At 37.8% G+C, this 19,457-nt stretch overlaps 1 protein-coding gene across 3 annotated transcripts in view; it reads right to left on the bottom strand.

Moving 5' to 3' along the window:
* The window catches only part of Atxn3 (ataxin 3), a 40,472-nt gene that overhangs the window by 5,155 nt on the left and 15,860 nt on the right, over positions 1-19,457 (bottom strand). For all 3 annotated transcript variants that reach the window (XM_046440629.1, XM_046440630.1, XM_046440631.2), the window contains 4 exons: positions 14,065-14,197; positions 13,248-13,414; positions 11,909-12,005; positions 4,526-4,647 (listed from right to left, as the gene is read on the bottom strand). In XM_046440629.1, coding sequence (XP_046296585.1) covers positions 4,526-4,647; positions 11,909-12,005; positions 13,248-13,414; positions 14,065-14,197 — 519 coding nt within the window. The remainder of the gene's footprint in view (positions 1-4,525; positions 4,648-11,908; positions 12,006-13,247; positions 13,415-14,064; positions 14,198-19,457) is intronic.

Genomic DNA, 19,457 nt, shown 5'->3' with positions numbered 1-19,457 from the left:
AAATCTCTGATAGATGCATGGAGTTGTTTAATTAACACTACCAATCAAGATACACACCTGTTTCACTGCCTCTAAAAATTCCTTAGTGATTCCTCTTTGTGGTCAATCCCCAATCCCTAACCCCTAATCCCAGGCAACCACTGATATGTTCTTTGTTGTTTAACCTTGTCACTTCCTCCAAGTCATATGAATAGAAGTATACAGTAAATATGTAGCCTTTTGAATATGGCTATATTTACTGAGCATAATGCATTTAAGATTTATTCTGTGTATCAACAATTCATACTTCCTGGAAAAAATTTGATTTTGAAATAAATTGTCAATTCACAGAAAGTTGCAAAATTACATAGTTATGTACCCTTCAGCCCAACTTCACCCAAGTTACATTTTATAGAACTAAAGCTCAGCCAGACATGGTGGTGCATGCCTGTAATCCTAGGGGATTGGGAGGCTAAGACAGGAGGATCATAACTTCAAGGTCAGCCTTAGCAACTTAGTGAGAACCTGTTTCAAAATAAAAACAACAAAAAAAATTATAATAGGCTGGGATGTGGCTCACATCCCCTTGGTTCAATTCCAGTACCAAAAAAAAAAAAAAAAAAAAAAATATCCCAATCCAGATATTGACATTAGTGCACTGTGTGTAGTTCTACATGACATTACATTACACATATGAATGCATGTAACCATCACCACCATAATCAGGAAAACAGACTTGGGGGGCCCGGGGTAGCCCATGGAAGAGCATACTTGCCTAGCACGCATGAGGCCCTGAGTTTGATCCCCAGTACTGCAAAACCAAATGACCAAAAGACATGGAACCACTCCAGTACCACAAAGATTTCCTTCCTGCCAATGCTTTATAGTCACCCTTATCCCTTTTCTACCCTCTCCCTAACTGTTGGCAACCTCTAATTCGTTCTCTATGTCCATATATTTGTGCTTTTTGGAATGTTGTGCAAATGGAATCACACAGTTGGAGACCTTTGTAGATTTTTTTTTTTCCCCCACTCAGCACAATGCTCCTGAGAGATCCCTTTAAGTCCCTGCAGTTGGTTTCTTTTTGACTCTGGGATTATATTCCGTGGTATAGATACACTATGCTTAGCCATTCACCCATGTAGGACATCTTGGTTATTTCCAGTTTTTATTATTACAAAGTTGCAATGAACATTTGTGTGCAGGTTTTTGGTCATAAATTTTCATTTCTGAATTAATGCCCAGGAATGTAAATGCTGGATCATATGGTCAGTGTATATTCAGTGTTTTAAAAAATGGTCAAATTATATTCCAAAGTTGTCTGGGCCAGTTAAAAGTAAATGTAGAAAGCTCCCTTTCTCTTTCTATCCCTTGACCCTCCCTCATTTGTAACATATAATTGCCTTCAAATATTTTCTTTTTTTTTTAATTTATTTTTTTAGTTATATATGGACACAATATCTTTATTTTGTTTATTTTTATGTGGTGTTGAGGATCGAACAGGGTCTCTCACGTGCAAGGCGAGCGCTCTACCTCTGAGCCACAACCCCTGCCCCCAAATATTTTCTTTATATCACTGAAAACCAAATCAATTATTATAATTCTTGATTCAATCATTAAGCATAATTTAGAAAATACAAGAGGAGGAGAAAGTCTATTGTGTCTGCCATTCTCTATTTTTCCTTCCTGATATTTCTTTATTACTTATTTTCTGAACTTGACAGGTCTACTGGAGGCAAAAATATCTTCACTTCCCCTTTATTCCTGAAGGATATTTCACTGGCTATAGAATTTGTGTATAGTTTTTCTTTCAGTACTTGGAAGAATGTTGTCTACTTCTGGCCTCCATGATTTCCATGACACGTCGTGGTATAAATTTGGGGGTTTATCTTATGTAAAGTTCATTCAGCTTCTTCAATTTCTAGTGTTCTGTCTTTGTCAAATTTTGGAAATTTTCAACCATCATTTCTATAGAAACTTTTTCATCTTCACCCTCTTTCTCTCCCATGATACAAATGTTAGGTCTTTTGTTAGTGTGCCACAGATCTCTAATGCTCTGTCCATTTTTTCCAGTCTGTTTTCTCTGTGTTGCTCAGAATAAGTAATCTCTTCTCTTCTTTTCTGCTACTGGGAATTGAACCTAGGAGCACTTAAACGCTGAGCCACATACCCAGCCCTTTTCTTAAAATTTTGAGACAGTTTAGGGCTTGCTGAGGCTGGCTTTGAACTTCTGATCATCCTGCTTCAGCCTCCCAAATCACTGGCATTACAGGTGTGCACCACCACGCCCGTCTGAAGAGGTAATTTCTATTGTTCTGTCTGGTTAGCAGCCACTTTTGGCTATAAATAGCAGCTTCTGGGGGGCTTTTCTCTTGGTCTGTGCCTATGGCTTCTCTGCACCAAGTTCAGCATATCTGAGGCAAAACAGAAAATCCAGACCATTCATGACCATGTTACTCTCTGATCCTGAGGTCCCTAACCAACTGTCTCTTCTCTGCTTTTGAGGTTCTTGTTTGTTTTACACAAGTATCCAGGTTCTTCACACAGCAGGAGGAATGAGAAAAAGCACAAGTTCATTCCTTTTAGTCTTCAGTTGTTTGGATACATCTGTGTGAGCACCCATTCTCCACATGAAGGCCACCTGTAGGCAGCTTCCAATTTAGGGCCACAATGAATCCAGCTGCTATATACAACCACTTGTAAGTTTTGTGTAAGTTTTCTCTTTTGATTACATAGCGAGGTGTTAAGACTCCTGGGTCACATGGTTAAGTATACCATATAAGTATATAAAAAATGCCACACTGTTTTCCAAAGCATGGAAAACATCTTACATTCCCACTAATAGTCCCAGTTGCTCTGAGCCTTGCCAGTATTTAATATCATTTGCTTTATTTGTTCATAAAGTCATTCTTTCCATTCTTTTTTTTTTAATTGTAGATGGACACAATCCTTTATTTTATTTATTTTTATATGGTGCTAAGGATCAAACCCAGTGTCTCACACATGCTAGGCAAGCATTCTACCACTGAGCCACAACCCCAGCCACAAACCATTCTTACAGGTATGTCACAGTATCTCATTGTGGGGTTTTTTTGTTCTGTTTTGTTTTGTTTTTGGTACTGGGGATTGAACTCAGGCATACTCAGCCACTGAGCCACATCCCCAGCCTGATTTTGTATTTTATTTAGAGACAGGGTCTCACTGAGTTGCTTAGTGCCTCACTTTTGCTGAGGCTGGCTTTGAACTCGTGATCCTCCTGCCTCAGCCTGCCAAGCCACTGAGATTATACGCATGCACCACCACACAGCTGGCTGTGATTTTTTTTTAATACTTTTTAATTGTAGATGGACACAATACCTTTATTTTATTTACTTATTTTTATGTGGTGCTGAGGATCAAAGCCAGTGCCCGACATGTGCTAGGTGAGTCCTTTACCACTGAGTCACAACCCCAGCCCCATCACTGTTTTTTGGGTTTTTAAAAAATATATTTTAGTTGTAGATGGACACAATACTTTTATTTCATTTGTTTATTTTTATGTGGTGCCAGGGATCGAACCCAGTGCCTCATGCATGCTAGGCAAGCACTCTACCACTGAGCCAAAACCCTGGCCCGTCACTGTGGTTTTATTGTGCCTTTCTCTAGTGACTAGTGATACTGACCATTTTCATTGTGCTGCTTGTCACTGTGTTATTTGGTGAAATGTGTTTTCAAATTCTTTTTTTTTTTTTTTAATATTTTTAATTTTTTATTGTGGGTTGTTCAAAACATTACAAATTTCTTGACATATCATATTCCACACTTTGATTCAAGTGGGTTATGAACTCCCACCTTCACCCCATACACAGATTGCAGAATCACATCAGTTACACATCCATTGATGTACATATTGCCATACTAGTGTCTGTTGTGCTCCGCTGCCTTTCCCATTGTTTTCAAATTCTTCATCTATTTATTTGAGTTATTTTCTTACTGTATAGTTTTGAGAGTTCTCTGCAGGTTCACCTTACAAATCCTTTGTCAGATACAGCTTCCTTTTCATTCAACTTCTACTACCAACATTTGGCCAATGTTTAAGAACTATTAAGCCTGCTGATCTTTGGATTACACTCAAATGTTTTTTAGTTTTCTAGGTAATAAACTGTATTTATTTTCCATCTATTAATATTTACTATCTCTGAGGAGTTTTTGGAGAATATACTAATTACTGTGAAGTTGCATGTACTATGTTTATAATTTTAAAACCAAATATTCTTTGAGTACTCTACTCTGCCTACTCTATAGACCAGGGAAAGTTAGAGTACAAATTCAATTAACAGTTTTAACAGGACTAAAGAGGAAAGAGAACATATGAAGCAAAAATCACATGGAGGGCTGGGGTTGTGGCTCAGTGGTAGAGGACTTGCCTAGCACGTGTGAGGCACTGAGTTTGAATCTCAGGACCACATAAAAATAAATGAAGTTATTAACAAAATCACATGGAGTTTGTGTATCAAATACAGCATGCAAGTAACAAATGTGATGATTACTAATCAGAGATCCAAACCTCGATCACTCCCACGTGCTCCTGAACTTGTGGTTGGCCTTTCACATGGATGTGAGACCTGTCCTGGTGGATCTACTTGCTGCTGCTGCTGCTGCTTCTGCTGCTGTTGTTGCTGCTGTTGCCTGAAACATTTGAAAGTGAATATGTATTAAATAATGATCTAAAACCAAATAAACAGGAGAAAATCTTTCACATGAAAAACTGTTCCATAAATCAAAAAATAATCACTGTCATGAACACCACAAAATGCAGCAAGAATAACTGGTCTGATAATTAAGTATTCATACTAGGAAACCTATATATAAAATTTGAATTTATCAGACCAATTAAGAGATAGGTACTTCCACCACAAAATAACTTATCATACAAGATTCACTGGTAGTTATTCTTATGCAAATGAGAATTGGTTTACAGATCCTTAATATTGTTTGAAGTCACTGAAAAGGGACTCTGAGAAATCACCTTGCAATAGCATGTAAATTAACATGATCTTTTCCCTTCTTGTCCTTCAGGTCTTTCTGAGTTTAAACATCTCCACAGAAGCCTTTAAACACCCACCTGAAGTAGCCTCCTGGTGTTCTACCTCATTACTTCATTTTGTTTATTTTCATTACTTCATTTTAATCCTCAGTATAAACTTACTACCATCTGATATTCTTCTCTTTAGTTTGTTTCTTGGGGAATAAGCTAGCAAGAATACAAACCTAGTCCTGTTTATCTATTTCTCTAGTGCCTAACACTGTGTCTGTCACATAGTAAACATTTTTCAGATACTTGATGAATTAAAGACACGAAAACAACTATAAAACATATATTATCAAGCTTTCAGTAGTAGACTGTATTGCAATAAGTTCTTCGGTATTTTTTAAAGTAAAAATAATGTCATAAAATCCATATTTTTTAACATGGAAACATGCCAGTTATAGGACTGCAACTGCGTGGAGTGGCACACACCTCAGTCCCAGCTATTTGGGAAGCTGAGGCAGGAAGGAGGATCCCTTGAGGCCAGAAGTTTGAGACCAGCCTGGGCAACACTGTGAGATCCTATCTCCAACAAACAGGCAACAGGTAGTAGGAGTGTATCTTTGTATTTAGAAAATACACACTGAAGCACTGAGACACAATGAGAAATAATGCAAGTTTTTCCCAAATGGTTCAGAAAGGTCAACAGCTGGAAAATCTGGGTGCAGGGAACTGAAGGGATAAGGAGCCCTATGTACTATTTCTGCTTTTATGTATGTCTGAAATTATTTCATATGTAAAAACACATACACAGAATACTAAAAAAACATATATTTTATAAATGGCTGAGAATCTGAAGTCATATTTTAAAAGGAACCAGAATTTTAAAACTATCAGCAACACTATTAATAGAATGGCATATTTTTCCCCCGGTGTGCCTCTCAATCTTGAATTTTAAATGTGAGCAACAAAGAAAATTCCACCAATGGTAACTCGATTTCTTCCTGATGGCCTGAGATAGAATGCTGATGCAGCACAGGTGTATGACCTGCCGATGTTCATGGCTAATGGTGCATGCATGGGCAGCATGCTCCACTAGCATGTCCTGGTTCTGAGCCACGGCATGAGACAGACAGACTTCTCGGGAATTTCTGGCACATCAGATAGCTTCCATGCCTTCTCTCTTCTACTCAAGAATGAATGTCGGAATGCAAGAAAGTGATAGGACAGATAGCAACTTCAGAGGGATAACCTTTATCCTACTTCTTATTTTTAAAATAATATTAATGACATTAATAATTGCACATATTTATGGGGTTATTCTACTTTTAATTGATGAAAAATGAAAAGAAAAACAACTGCCAACTTTGAAACAATCTTGACACCTTTCAGCCTCGAAGACACGGAGATGGAACATGTTCAAACAGCACTCAGCATCCATTCCCACTGTGCATTCTAATGTGCCTTTAGTATTACAGAGGCCACCAAGCTAAAACCCGCAAGACCAACACTCCTTTACAGATAGGATCCTAGTTACAAATTAAGCCTTAGTATGAGATTATAAAGGCAGAAATGAGGTACAGCCATCTTCTTGCTACCTTGGCTGCTCTCTGCTGGTAAGCAAAGTTATGGAGATACAGTCCCTGAATCCTGTTACATGGCTGTCACTGTGGAGGCCAGACTTCATGCTCCCAGGTCCACGTAGGTGCAGCAGTGGCTTCCTGACCCTGGGATCACAGCTGTAACACTGTGTTCTTAAACTCAATATCCTGAATTGGGCCAGGCACGGTGGCGCACGCCTGTAATCCCAGCAGCTCAGGAGGCCAAGGCAGGAGGAGCATGGGTTCAAAGCCAGCCTCAGCAATTTAGCGAGGTACTAAGCAACTCAGTGAGACCCTGTCTCTAATAAAATACAAAATAGGGCTAGGGATGTAGCTCAGTGGTCAAGTGCCCCTGAGTTCAAACTGTGGTATCCTCCTCCGACAAAAATCCTGATTTGCCATCGTCCCAACAGGGCAAGAGTTGCAACTATTGCCAGAGGTGGACTGTGGTATTCTGGAGGCCTAGAATACCACACCTCCCACTTTTCCTGAGACTTTACGCCACTAATTTCTGTATTGAATACTACTCTATTTAAACACCCCTAATAGTTTCTGCTTCTTAAATTGAACACTGTCAGACAAATTATGCCATGCCACTGAAGTGATAGCTCAGAAAAGCCACCGCAGACTACCTGAAAGAGCTGCTCAGCTTCACAAATCTCATCTTCAGCCTGCATGCCTTCACTCCAGCCTCCACCATGTCCATCAGGGTGACCCAGAAGTCCTACTCAGTGTCCACCTCTGGCTCCAGGGCCTCCAGTAGCCACTTACACATACATGAGTGTACCTGGTATGCATATCAACTCTTCCAGCTTCTCCTGGGTGGGCAGCAGGAGCAGCTTCTGGGGCAGACTGTGTGCTGGCAGAGGTCTAGCCAGTGGCCATGGCAAGGTTGGTGATATGTGGGGGCATCACAAACATAACAGTGGACCACAGAGTGCTGAGGCCCCTTGAACTGGAGATGGATCCCAACATCCAGGCCATGCATATTCAGGAAGAGAAATAGATCAAAACTCCCAACAAATTTGCTGCCTTCATTGATAATGTATGGTTCCTGGAGCAGAAAATGCTGGAGACCATGTGGAGTCTCCTGCAGCAGCAGAAGATAGCTCAGAGTGACATGGACAACATGTTTAAGAGCCACACTGACAGTCTTCAATAGCAGCTGGAGTCAATGGGCCTGGAGAAGTTGAAGCTGGAGGCAGAGCTCGGCGGTGTGCAGAGAAGGTGGAAGACTTCAAGAATAAATATGAGAATAAGATCAATAAGCATGCAGAGATGGAGAACCGGTGTCCTCATCAGGAAGGATGGGGATTCTAAGAACAAGATACAGCTGGAATCTCATCTGGAAGGGCTGACTGATGAGATCAACTTCCTCAGGCAGCCATATGAAAAGAAGATCAGAACATGCATCTCTGTGGTGCTGTCCGTGAACCCCAGCACTCCCTGGACATGGACAGCAACATCGCAAGGTCCTCACTCAGAACAAGGCCACAATGAAACAGCCTGCTGATCTCTGAGATGAACTTCAACATCAGCCACCTCTGGGCAGAAAGTGAGGCCTTCAAATGTCAGAGGATATACCTGGAGGCTGCCCCTGTTGGTGCTGGACAAGGTAGGGAGACGGACAGTAAGGGTGCCAAGGCCAAGCCAGCTAGCTGGGGCCACCCTATGGCAGGCCAAGCAAGACATGACATGACAACTGTGTGAGTACAGGAGCTTATGAATGTGACACTGGTCCTGGATGCAGAACGTGAGTCTCCTTATGATGGGGCTGAGTGCCTTCCAGTCCAGCTCCACCTCTGGTAGGGGGTCCAGGTCCTTCAGCTGTACCAAAGCCATGGGTGGGGAAAAGACTGAGACCTACAATGAGAAGCTAGTGACGAAGTCCTCTGCCTTCTCAAGTCTCTTCCCAGCCTCCCCAAGTCTCTTCCCAGCCTCCCCAAGTCCCTTCCCAGCCTTCCCTCTCCTGTAGCTGTGGTGGAGCCTACAGGGGAGACACCTATATAGAGGAATACAGAGAACAAGAGACCCACCCACCTAAGGCTCAGTCCTGGTTCTCAGCTCCACCCCGGGCGGAGGTCTACTGCACCCTCTCTTGTCCATGCCCTCAATCCAAAACCAATTCATTTGTTTTTTCCAAAACAAAACCTCAACTGGCTCTGTCAACTGAGGGGAAGAAAAAATGTCACAGCAAACTATGGCCATGGAAATAATATTTGTGTCCTTCCTTGTAGGGAAACTGCCTTTAGGCAACAGAAAAAAATCTGCATTGTTGCAAACTATACCTGGAGAACACATTAGTAATAAAATACAATTTACAAAACAGTTTATAACCACTGCTTAATCTGATCCTCATAACACACAAGTTAAAGCAGATTTTATAGTGACATGGCTGATACTGTAGAATTTTGCTTGGGATTTTTTCGACAAGTAATTTAGAAATTACTGCTGGAAAAAAATGTCCTGGCTATGAAAATATTATTTAGCAAATCTTAAACTACAAATTTGTAGTAGGTAGATTTTTAACGGTATTTTTCACATAAGAAAGAAATCTTATAGTATGCTTTATGCACAAGTACTGTGGTTACTATACTAATTATGAAGCTTCAAATATTCAACGGGAAGTGGGGAACCCTATAAAACTTTATGAATAACAAGTTAGCACCAGTATCAGTTTAGGGAGATTGAGAGAGAACAGTTAGCTTAATGAGCTTTGAACAAGTGCCCTGAGCTAGAGAGATAAGGACCCATCCAGGATAAGTAATCAGGAATTTTAGTGAAAGGCAAATATTAGTTTCTCAGTTCTTAAAGTCATTTTATAAAGTTCTGAATGCTAGCCAATGTTAAAAACAAACATCAAAAAGTTCAACTCTTAAACTCAGCAACATGTGACTATGTGAAAATATTCTCTAACATTTCAAGTTCTCACTAGTATTTTCAAAGTTAAACCAGGAGGCAGAGGACAAAGGCTAAAGCTGACAACCATCTTTAATCCACAATGTACTATCCTCCAATTAGAAGGAGGCACACCAATACCTGAACGTTTTAAAAAGGGTGCAAGGTTGACCTAAATGTCCGTTTTACTAAAAAAAAAAAAAAACCTAGTTATTACTTTTGAATTTTGCTTGTTATAATTACTCAGCCATTACTAAGTTATCTTCACTACTATTAAAAGAAAAACTGATGGATAGTTTCACATTTTTAATCCAAAAAAAGTCTAAAAAAGGTGAAATGTAAATAAAAGATGGGTTTATTTTTATACTTGAAATGTTTTCGTTTTCTTAGGTGTACTGTGAATTTTGTAGTTTTTCTATAAGGTATGTCTACAAAGAACTGGGTGAGGTGTTGCTTGCCTGTAATCCCAGCAGCTTGGGAGGCTGAGGCAGGAGGAAAATGAGTTCAAAGCCACCTCAGCAACTTAGCAAGGCCCTGAGCAACTCTACAAGACCCTGTGTCTAAATAGAAAATAAACAGGTCTTGGGCGCTGGGGTCATATCTCAGTGGTAGAGCGCTTGCCTAGCCTGTGTTGAGGCACTGGGTTCAATTCTCAGTACCACATATAAAGTTAAGGTTCATCAACATCTAAAAAATATATATAAACTTTCATTTAAAAAATTATTATTATTATTATTTTAATTAGAAGGTCTGGGGAAGTAGCTCAGTGGTTAAGTGCCCTGGATTCAATCTCTGGTACCAAAAAAAAAGTATGTCTATTTGGATCATCTGATTCTGGACAAAAGAAAAAAGGTCTGAAATAAACATGGTAGAAGTATCATTTGAGAACTATTCTGAAAAACACTTTATTTAGAAATCTGTACTGAGGACGTAACCTTAAAAATGATCTCATACACTAATCCAGTATCTGACATCTGAGAATACGATGAGAAAGAAGCAGAGTCAGTACAAGGATTGTTCACTACACCCAAAGTCCTAACAGCAAAAACCAAAAGGTTTATAAATAAATTATGATATACTCATTCACTTTATGAAACATCATGCACTCTAGTATATAAAGAATATTACTGTCATGGGAAAATGTTTTAACATATAGTATGTATGTCTTTATGTGAACAGAAAACAATGTACCCAAATACTGACATTGGTTATTGAAAGACAGTGGGAATATACTTTCTTTTAATTTTGGAATTTCTTAAAATACATTTTCTAGAATATTAGTTTCATCCACTTAAGTAATTTTAGGTTATTTTTAACACTAGATATTTGATGGTATAGAATTATTGTTAATTATGTGATGATTATTTTGTGACAACAGCATTTAGCTACATATTTTTTAGAGACATTTTAAATTTATGAACCAGATAATATAAATTAAATAATATGACGACAAAATACTCCAAGCCTGGGGACAGAAGAGTAGGAAAGAACTGAGAGCTGGGAGCATAAAATAATGAGGTTGGTCATGTGCTAATATTTGTTAAATCTGAATAAATGAGTTCATTATGCTAGTTTCTCCATATATGTATAAATCTGAAGTTTATCAAAATTAAAAATTAATTTTATAATTAAAATGTGAAAAGCACTACATCACTGAATAAAGACTAGAAATATCTCACATTAACAGGATGTCAGCTGATCAGAACTTTCCTTCATATACTTCTGAGTTGTGACTTAAAAAAACAGAAAACAGAAAAAGTAAATTCACTGGTCTTTGCATTGGACCCGGATCAGAGGATCTGAATATCTATTAGAGATCTTTTAGTCCTTAAGACAGATTATATTTCTCCTTTAAAAAAGGAAAAAGGGAAGAATTGAAAATGATAATTATTGAGAAGGAAGATATTTTTATAGGGTGAAATTTTCTTTTGCGAGCACTTTATAAAGCTATGCACAAAATAAGGTTTTAGGCATTGAAGATTGAGATTTGCTGTTTGCTTCCATGTCTCTGAGGCTGACAGGCCTGCAGGCCCATCTAAAGTGGCAGTGAGCAGGACCATGAATCACCACCTCTATCTGTAAGTGCGCTCCCTGCCTCCAGTGCTGTTTTTCTTATTAACTAGTGAAGAATTCTGTACACACAGGATCAACAGGCATTGTTCTTCCCTTGCCTAATTCTATTTTCCTTTGATAAACAAAGTTTTACTATGTTTCTTTCACTTTATTTCACTTAAAATTTATTCTGTATTGTGGCAAAGTTTTTCCCTAAAACTACATTCATTTTGTATTTTATTTGCTGTAAAAATTTTTAAGTACATTTAAATATACACAAAGTTCAGGCGGTAACCAGACATTTACAAACAGACAAAATAGCCAAAGCAAATATTAAATATGCAACTTTAATTTGTACCAACTACTTTACTTTTCAAAGTAGGCTTCTCTTCTTTTCCGCAGCTCTTCTGAAGTAAGATTTGTACCTGATGTCTGGGGAATATCTTGAGATATATTTCTGGAACTACCTAAAAACAAAATAAAAGAACAAAAAGCAATTGTTTTATTCAACAATTCAAGAGATGATGTTTATTCTTATCTGAACAAGCTTTTAAGATTTTGAAAATATCAGAAGGGCAGTGAAAGTCTCATGGACTAAGGCACACTAAATCTAATTTACGCCTATCACATTCAAAGCTGACACCCAAGTGCAATGCAGCAGTTCTGAGAATAAGGTCCAAAAAGCAACCTGTTATGAGAAGTCACTAACATCACACGTGTATGCTCTCTTCAATTTATTAAAAATGAACCCACACCTTCAAGACACGGTGTTCCTCAAACCCATGTCTTGAAGGTGTAGATCATTAGGCAAATGATCCTAAGACAAATCCATTCTCGATACTCCTCTACCACAATATCTGGTATTACAACAGAGATTTTATCAACCTGTAAACTGGTAAGAGAAATGAATTATATAAATACACCTCAGATTACTAGGCTAAGCCAACAGGGCTTGACTAGTAAAAACTGGTACTGCATACCAAATGGAGTATTCAGTGGTATGCTGGGAGGCATGAGACGTTCAGGATAGAAACAATTTTTGTATAAATGGAATCGCAAGTATAGTTAGACTACTAAGGAATTCAGTTGATGAGTGATTTCATTAGAGAGTAGAAACCAATCTGTATGAGTGAAATTAAAACAAAACTACAAAAATAAACCACTTCACACTTAAGTTAGACACTTTGAGCTATGTCAGCGTTTTTCTATGCCTACATTCCTGAGGGAATAATCTTTGTTCTTCTTTGTTGATGGATTTATATCACTAAAAAAGTGGGCCCACTAAAAAGCACAATTAAGCTTAAAGTTGCATAAAAGTGTTAAATTTTTGTCAAATCAATTTATATTCTCTGTCCAGTCCTTCTGTCACATCCAATGCATACATTTATGAAGGAACTGGTTTGGATAAGGGTCATCTGACGCCTACAAAGATTACCCTAAATTTACTGTTGTTTTAGTACAGTTTAATAATCAAATCAAATAAAAAATAAATTAAAATATAATTACATTTCCTAAATGTACTAATACAGTTCTAATATAAGTTGTAAAAGTGATATACGTTACAAGAAATCTAAAAGAAAAGCTGACTGTACATAGCTGCTGCAGTAACTGTTTAAGAACTCATAGTAACAATACACTAATTTCCAGGAAAACTAAGAACAATCTGAATCAATTCTTCAAAAATAAGGTACACATTACAATATTTATACCTTGCATACTGAGCTGAATAGCCCTGCGGAGATCTGCTTCTTCATCTTCCATGTCAATTTCCTGGCGACTTAGTGCCAGAGCCCTTTGCAAATCCTCCTCATCTTCATCTAACATTCCTGATCCATCATTTGCTTCTAAAACCCGTTCCAGGTCTGTTCTAAGGACTCTGAAGAACAAAAGCAATCATAATAACTGCTGCCCTAGTCTTTAATTTTAGACATAATACAAAGGCATTTGCAAACTGAAGATTTTAATACAAATAAGTTTTCTGTCAGATAATCTCTAGTAATATGAAGATGGTATTGTAATGTGCACCTAAGTTAATACACTTAAGTAATTCAAAGAATTCGTTCAAACTGATTCAATAAACTTTGCTAAAATAGGACTGAGATATAGCTCAGTTGGTAGAGCACTTGCCTTGCATGTACAGGGCCCTGCATTCAATCCCCAGCACCACAAAAACAAAACAAAACTAGACTAAATCCTAGCCAGGTGCAATGCCACATACCTACAGTCCCAGCTACCCAGGAGGTTGAGGCAGGAGGATGGCAAATTTGAGGCCAACCTGGACAACACAATGAGACTCTGTCTCTTATAAAGAAAACATGAGGACTAGGGTGTAGCTCAGTGGTAGGACACATGCTTGGAACCTGGTTCAATCCCCAGCACAATCAATCCATCAATCAAAATTTAAAAGTAAAATGAAAACCCTAAAAAAGAGCCCCTGTAAAACACCACACATTAAATGCAAGCATGGAAGTTTAATTCTTGTAATGAAATACTATTATATCTTCTATACTATAAGCTAATTTTTACCTTTGTTCTTTTAGTTGTGCTAATTCTTCTCCAATAAGTTTTGGTCGGTGCATCTGTTGGACCCTTATCATCTGCAGAAGCTGGTCAGCTTCACAATCTGGTAGATCACCCTTAACAACAAATATAGAATAACCTAAAAAAAGGCAAAAATAAACTAAAACAACTAGAAAGAGATTCAGAACTGACTTAAAATGATAACAGAGAGGCAGCATATTATGGGGGGATGAGGGAACCAAGCTGAAGATGCAGAAAGACCTGGGATCAAATGATGATTCTTACATGTATTCATCCAGGACAAATTACTTAAAGTCTCTGAGCCTCATTTTCCCTACCTATAGCACTAAAATAGTTATCTTCCAGAGTGACTACGAGAAACAAGGGGAACAGTGTTTATTAAAGCCCTACTAATATAGCACTTGACCCAACAGACTACTCACTAAATGGGAACAGAGAAGCAGTTTAGTAAAGGAGTGGGGAAGAGCGAAGGATTTAGAATTGGACCATGTAGGGTCAATCCCAGATCTTCTACCTCCCACCTGCATGGTGTTGGTCAATCATGTTACCAATCTGTCTTGATTACTTCAATTCTTGATCAGACCATACCAGAACCTTACTCCAAACTGATGTGAAGACACAGTAAGATAATGTGTATAACAACGGGTAATGTAGGTAAAATGAGTCAGGGGTGCAAACAGCTGTTGGCCACCAAAACCCACACTCAAATACATCCCTTCTAACTGAAAACGGGAGGTAGAAAGTTAATATAAAATCTAGCCAAAATGACAAACATGTTTGGAAGGAGTTACACTCTCCAATATAATTTTTTATGAATATGAGGCAGGAGGCCAGGGCTTTTCCAGCTGGATGTTCCACACAGAAACTGAATACAGGTAGGCTAGACCTAAATCTAATTGATTTAAAGTTTTTCTACCATAAATTCTCTTAAACTTTGTTGATTATTATTGGATATCCTTTGTGAATATTAAGAATGAATCTGGAGAAAGGATAGCCTCTTCAACAAATGGTGCTGGGAAAATTGGAAATCCATATGCAACAAAATTAAATTGAATCCCTTTCTCTCACCATGCACAAAAGCTAACTCAAAATGGATAAAAGAACTAGGAATCAAACCAGAGACTCTGCATCTAATAGAAGAAAAAGTTGGCCCTAATCTCCATCTCGTGGGATCGGGCTCCAAATTCCTTAATAGGACACCTATAGCACAAGAGTTAAAATCAAAAATCAACAAATGGGACATATTCAAACTAAAAAGGTTTTTCTCAGCAAGAGAAATAATAAATGAGGTAAATAGGGACCCTACATCCTGGGAACAAATTTTTACCCCTCACACTTCAGATAAAGCTCTAATCTCCAGAGTATACAAAGAACTCAAAAAGTTAAACAACAAAAAACCAAATAACCCAATCAACAAATGGGCCAAAGATCTAAACAGACACTTCACAGAGGAAGATATACAAGCAATCAACAAGTACACAAAAAATGCTCACCATCTCTAGCTATCAGAAAAATGCAAATTAAAACCACTCTAAGATACCATCTCACTCCAGTAAGAAAGGCAGCAATTATGAAGTCAAACAATAACAAGTGCGGCGAGGATGTGGAGAAAAGGGTACACTCCTACATTGCTGATGGGACTGTAAACTGGTGCAGCCAATTTGGAGAGCAGTATGGAGAGTCCTTGGAAAGCTAGGAATGGAACCACCATTTGACCCAGCTATTCTCCTTCTCGGACTATACCCAAAAGACCTAAAAAGAGCATACTACAGGGACACAGCTACATCAACGTTCATAGCAGCACAATTCACAATAGCTAGACTGTGGAACCAACCCAGATGCCCTTCAAGAGATGAATAGATTAAAAAAAATGTGGCATTTATACACAATGGAATATTATTAAGCAGTAAAAAATAACAAAATCATAACATTTGCAGGGAAATGGATGGCACTAGAGCAAATTATGCTAAGCGAAGTTAGCCAATCCCTAAAAAGCAAATGCCGAATATCTTTGCTGATATAAGGGAGGTGACTCAAAACAGAGTAGGAAGGAAGAGCATGAGAAGAAGATTACCAAGAAATAAGGAAAAGAGGAGGAGGGAAAGGGAGGGAGAAGGGGAAATGCACGTAAAGACGGAAGGAGACCCTCACGGGTTCACAAAATACATATACGATGGTGTGAGGGAGAAGGGAAGGGAAAAAAAAAAGAGAAAGAGAGAGGTAAGTGTCACAGTAGTATGGGTAGACAATAGGGAGGGGAGGGGAGGGGGGATAGGGAGGGCAGCAGAATACAACTGACACTAGGATTGCTGTATGTATACACATGGATGTAAAACCAATGTGATCCTGCAATCTATACACGTGGAAAAATGAGAATTCATACCCTATTTGAATCAAATGTATGATATTCAAGATCATTGTATTATCTTGAACAACTAATAAAAAAATAAAAATTAAAAAAAAATGAATCAAAGATCAAAAGAATTATTCATGTAAAACTCAAACTAGTACATTTAACTTTACAAGAACAAGTATATTCACAGTTCACATGGCTTAACACATTTTCTGCCAGTAAAACTGAAATTGTTTCTAGATCCTAGAATAAATATGCCAGCTCACCTTGGTATTCCATGGAGCATGTCATTAAAAGTGGACACTCTGCCTCATTCAGGTAAAGTAGTAGAGTTCTTGGGTTTTATCCAAAATTTTAGATTTTATTCTAAGTGTGTTGGGAAGCCACTGAATGGTAAAGAGTGAGTGTGGGATATAATATGCATTATATTTTTTAAAATAACACTCCAGCGGCTTTATCAATATATAGGAAACAGAGTGTAAGAATGATTTTTCACTAAAATGGAAAACTTGAGAGACATCATGTATAGAGAGGTTAAAAAAAAAATCAGTTTTTTGTGAATTAAAATGAACTGCTTTCTGGACTTCCAAGTAAAAATGTCAAAATTAGGAGTTTGGTGTTCAGAGCAGGTATCTAGGTTAAAAAGTTTGAGAACTGTTAGAATACATATCTTAGAGTTGACAGAATCATGGAGTAGCACATAATTAAGAAGCTGTCCAAGAACTGTACCCTGGATCACTTCAACAGTTACAGATTGGAAATGAGAAGATCCATAAAAGGAATCTGAAAGAAGCAGCCTGAGGAAAACCAGAGCACGGTGGCCTGGAAGCCAGGAGTAGGGTGTTTCAAGAAGGCAAGACATGACGAGGAACCAAGGGTTTAGGCCTAAAAGACAAGATACCCAAGTATATAAAACCAAACAAGGAAAAACACTGTAATCATAAATGCAAATCGAAATGACAACAAGATGTCCAACCTAGTCATAAGAAGCATGCCCACGTGCTCAGATTGTGATCTGTAATTATCATTAATAAAAGGCTCCAGGTATCCTTGGAGAAATGAGGGCAGGAAATGCACAAATAAACCTGAAACATCCTGTTAAACAAGAAAGTGAACCTTCAAAAGACCACATTGGTCATGTCAGACACTTGGGAGTAAACTCCAAAATGTTCCCACTGGTCAATGATGGTACAATTTGAATGTTAATATGAATAATATTTACAAAGGACTAAAACATGTGAACTACATTTTAACTAATTAATTTATAATGGTGCTTTAGTTTTAAAAAATGAAAAATTAATTGGTCACCTTTGGAGGACACACAAAACCAATTTGTTTTAAAAACTGACAAAAGGACAGAGGTGTTCAGTCAGTAACAGAGCACATGCTTATTATGTGCAAAGCCACGGGTTCAATCACACACACACACAAACACACACACACACATCCAAAAGATTGAGGGAAAAAAATATTTATTCTTCCTCTTCTATATAAACTATGAAATAAATGAGGAGAGGAAGTATTTTATTTATGAAATAAATGAGATATAGAAGTATCCCAGCTAATAAATGAAGGAATGACAAGATTCTAATATCACCATTTTGCAACCTTCAGTGAAAAACGGATCCAGGCATTAATCACTAATGGTGAAGATCACAAAAGAACAACTATCAAGAGCCACATCATCTGTGAAATCTTTCTATCTCCCCCCAAAATCAACCTGAATTGGATCAAGTCTACTGATCTGAAGACCAGCAATAGAATATCCAGAGACACGAAAAAGAGAGGTTCAATGAGCAAAATCCAGAACTTGAGAAGCAGGACAAATGACTCATCCTCTACCCCGTAAAATAAATAAACTAATACAGGAAAAAATGAAGAGGAGAGGAATCCTACAGTTAGATTCAGGAAATATACGAACCCAGTACAATTCTGTTTCAAACCAGACTGAACTGTAAACACATAAGACAACCAGAGAGACTAGAGATTTGAATACTCACAGGGTATTTGATGTTTTTAAAAGCACTGTGATTAAATTTTTTAAGATGTGAATACAGTTATTTTGGCTATTTTTTTAGTTTTCATTTTTAAAAAACTTATTAAGAAAATACTTCATAGAAAAATAATAAAATACCCAGTATTTGCTCCAAAATAAACAGTAGAAAGAAGCAGACAAAGTACAAATAAAAGGCTATAATAACTGTTAAAGCTGTGTGAAGGGTACATGAGGCAGGTGTCATTTTTTGAATATTTTGTCTGATTTTTAAAAATGTTTGTTTTGTTGTGTTTATAAAAAGGTATAATCAACTACACCCTCTAATAAAAAGAAGACTGAGAATTGAATACCAGCAGTGGCAATGGAGGTCACTGGTGAGACTGAGAAAAATTTTTCAGTGACATACTGGTTTTGGCAGCAAGTCTAGAATGAGTTCAAGAATAGGAGACAACACACTAGGGATGAGTTCAAGAAGAAAATTTAAAATGGGAAGCAGCCAGAGTTCTGTGGAATTAAGAGATGCTTTTCCTTTTTAATCAATGGAGATAAAGAGCTATTTCTCCACTGATAGGAATAAAATAAAACAATTTAGAAAAAGGGGAAAGAAATAATCACCCAAGATAATGGAGAGATAAGAGCAGGGGTATCTTAAGTAGGAAGAGCTGGGATCCAATTACATGGAGGGGTTGGTCTAGTTTGGATGCAGGAGACAGCTCATCTATTTTAAGAGGCTCAAACACAAGCAGATATAAACAAGCTGGCAGATTTGCTGGTGGACAATAAAGTTCAATTTTAACTGCTTCCATGTTCTTCCATAAGCAAGGTGAAAGGAAGGAAGCTGGAAGTGGCCAAAGGTTTAAAGAGATAAGCTATGACATAATCATCTTGGAGAATGGTACATGGATTTACTAAGGAAATACAACAGGCAGTTCAAGCAGCACATCAAGGGAACATTAATAATCACAAGACCAATCAACATATTTTATGTTATTTTTTTAACCATGTTCTGTTGCTCTGGTACAGGAATGG

The sequence above is a fragment of the Marmota monax genome, unplaced genomic scaffold (assembly GCF_021218885.2).
Source record: "Marmota monax isolate L192 unplaced genomic scaffold, Marmota_monax_Labrador192_F-V1.1 WCK01_AAM20220418_F8-fsc00017, whole genome shotgun sequence".
NCBI lineage: Eukaryota > Metazoa > Chordata > Mammalia > Rodentia > Sciuridae > Marmota > Marmota monax.
Note: the sequence above shows the minus strand (reverse complement) of the source record. Positions and strands in the feature narration are given on the sequence as shown.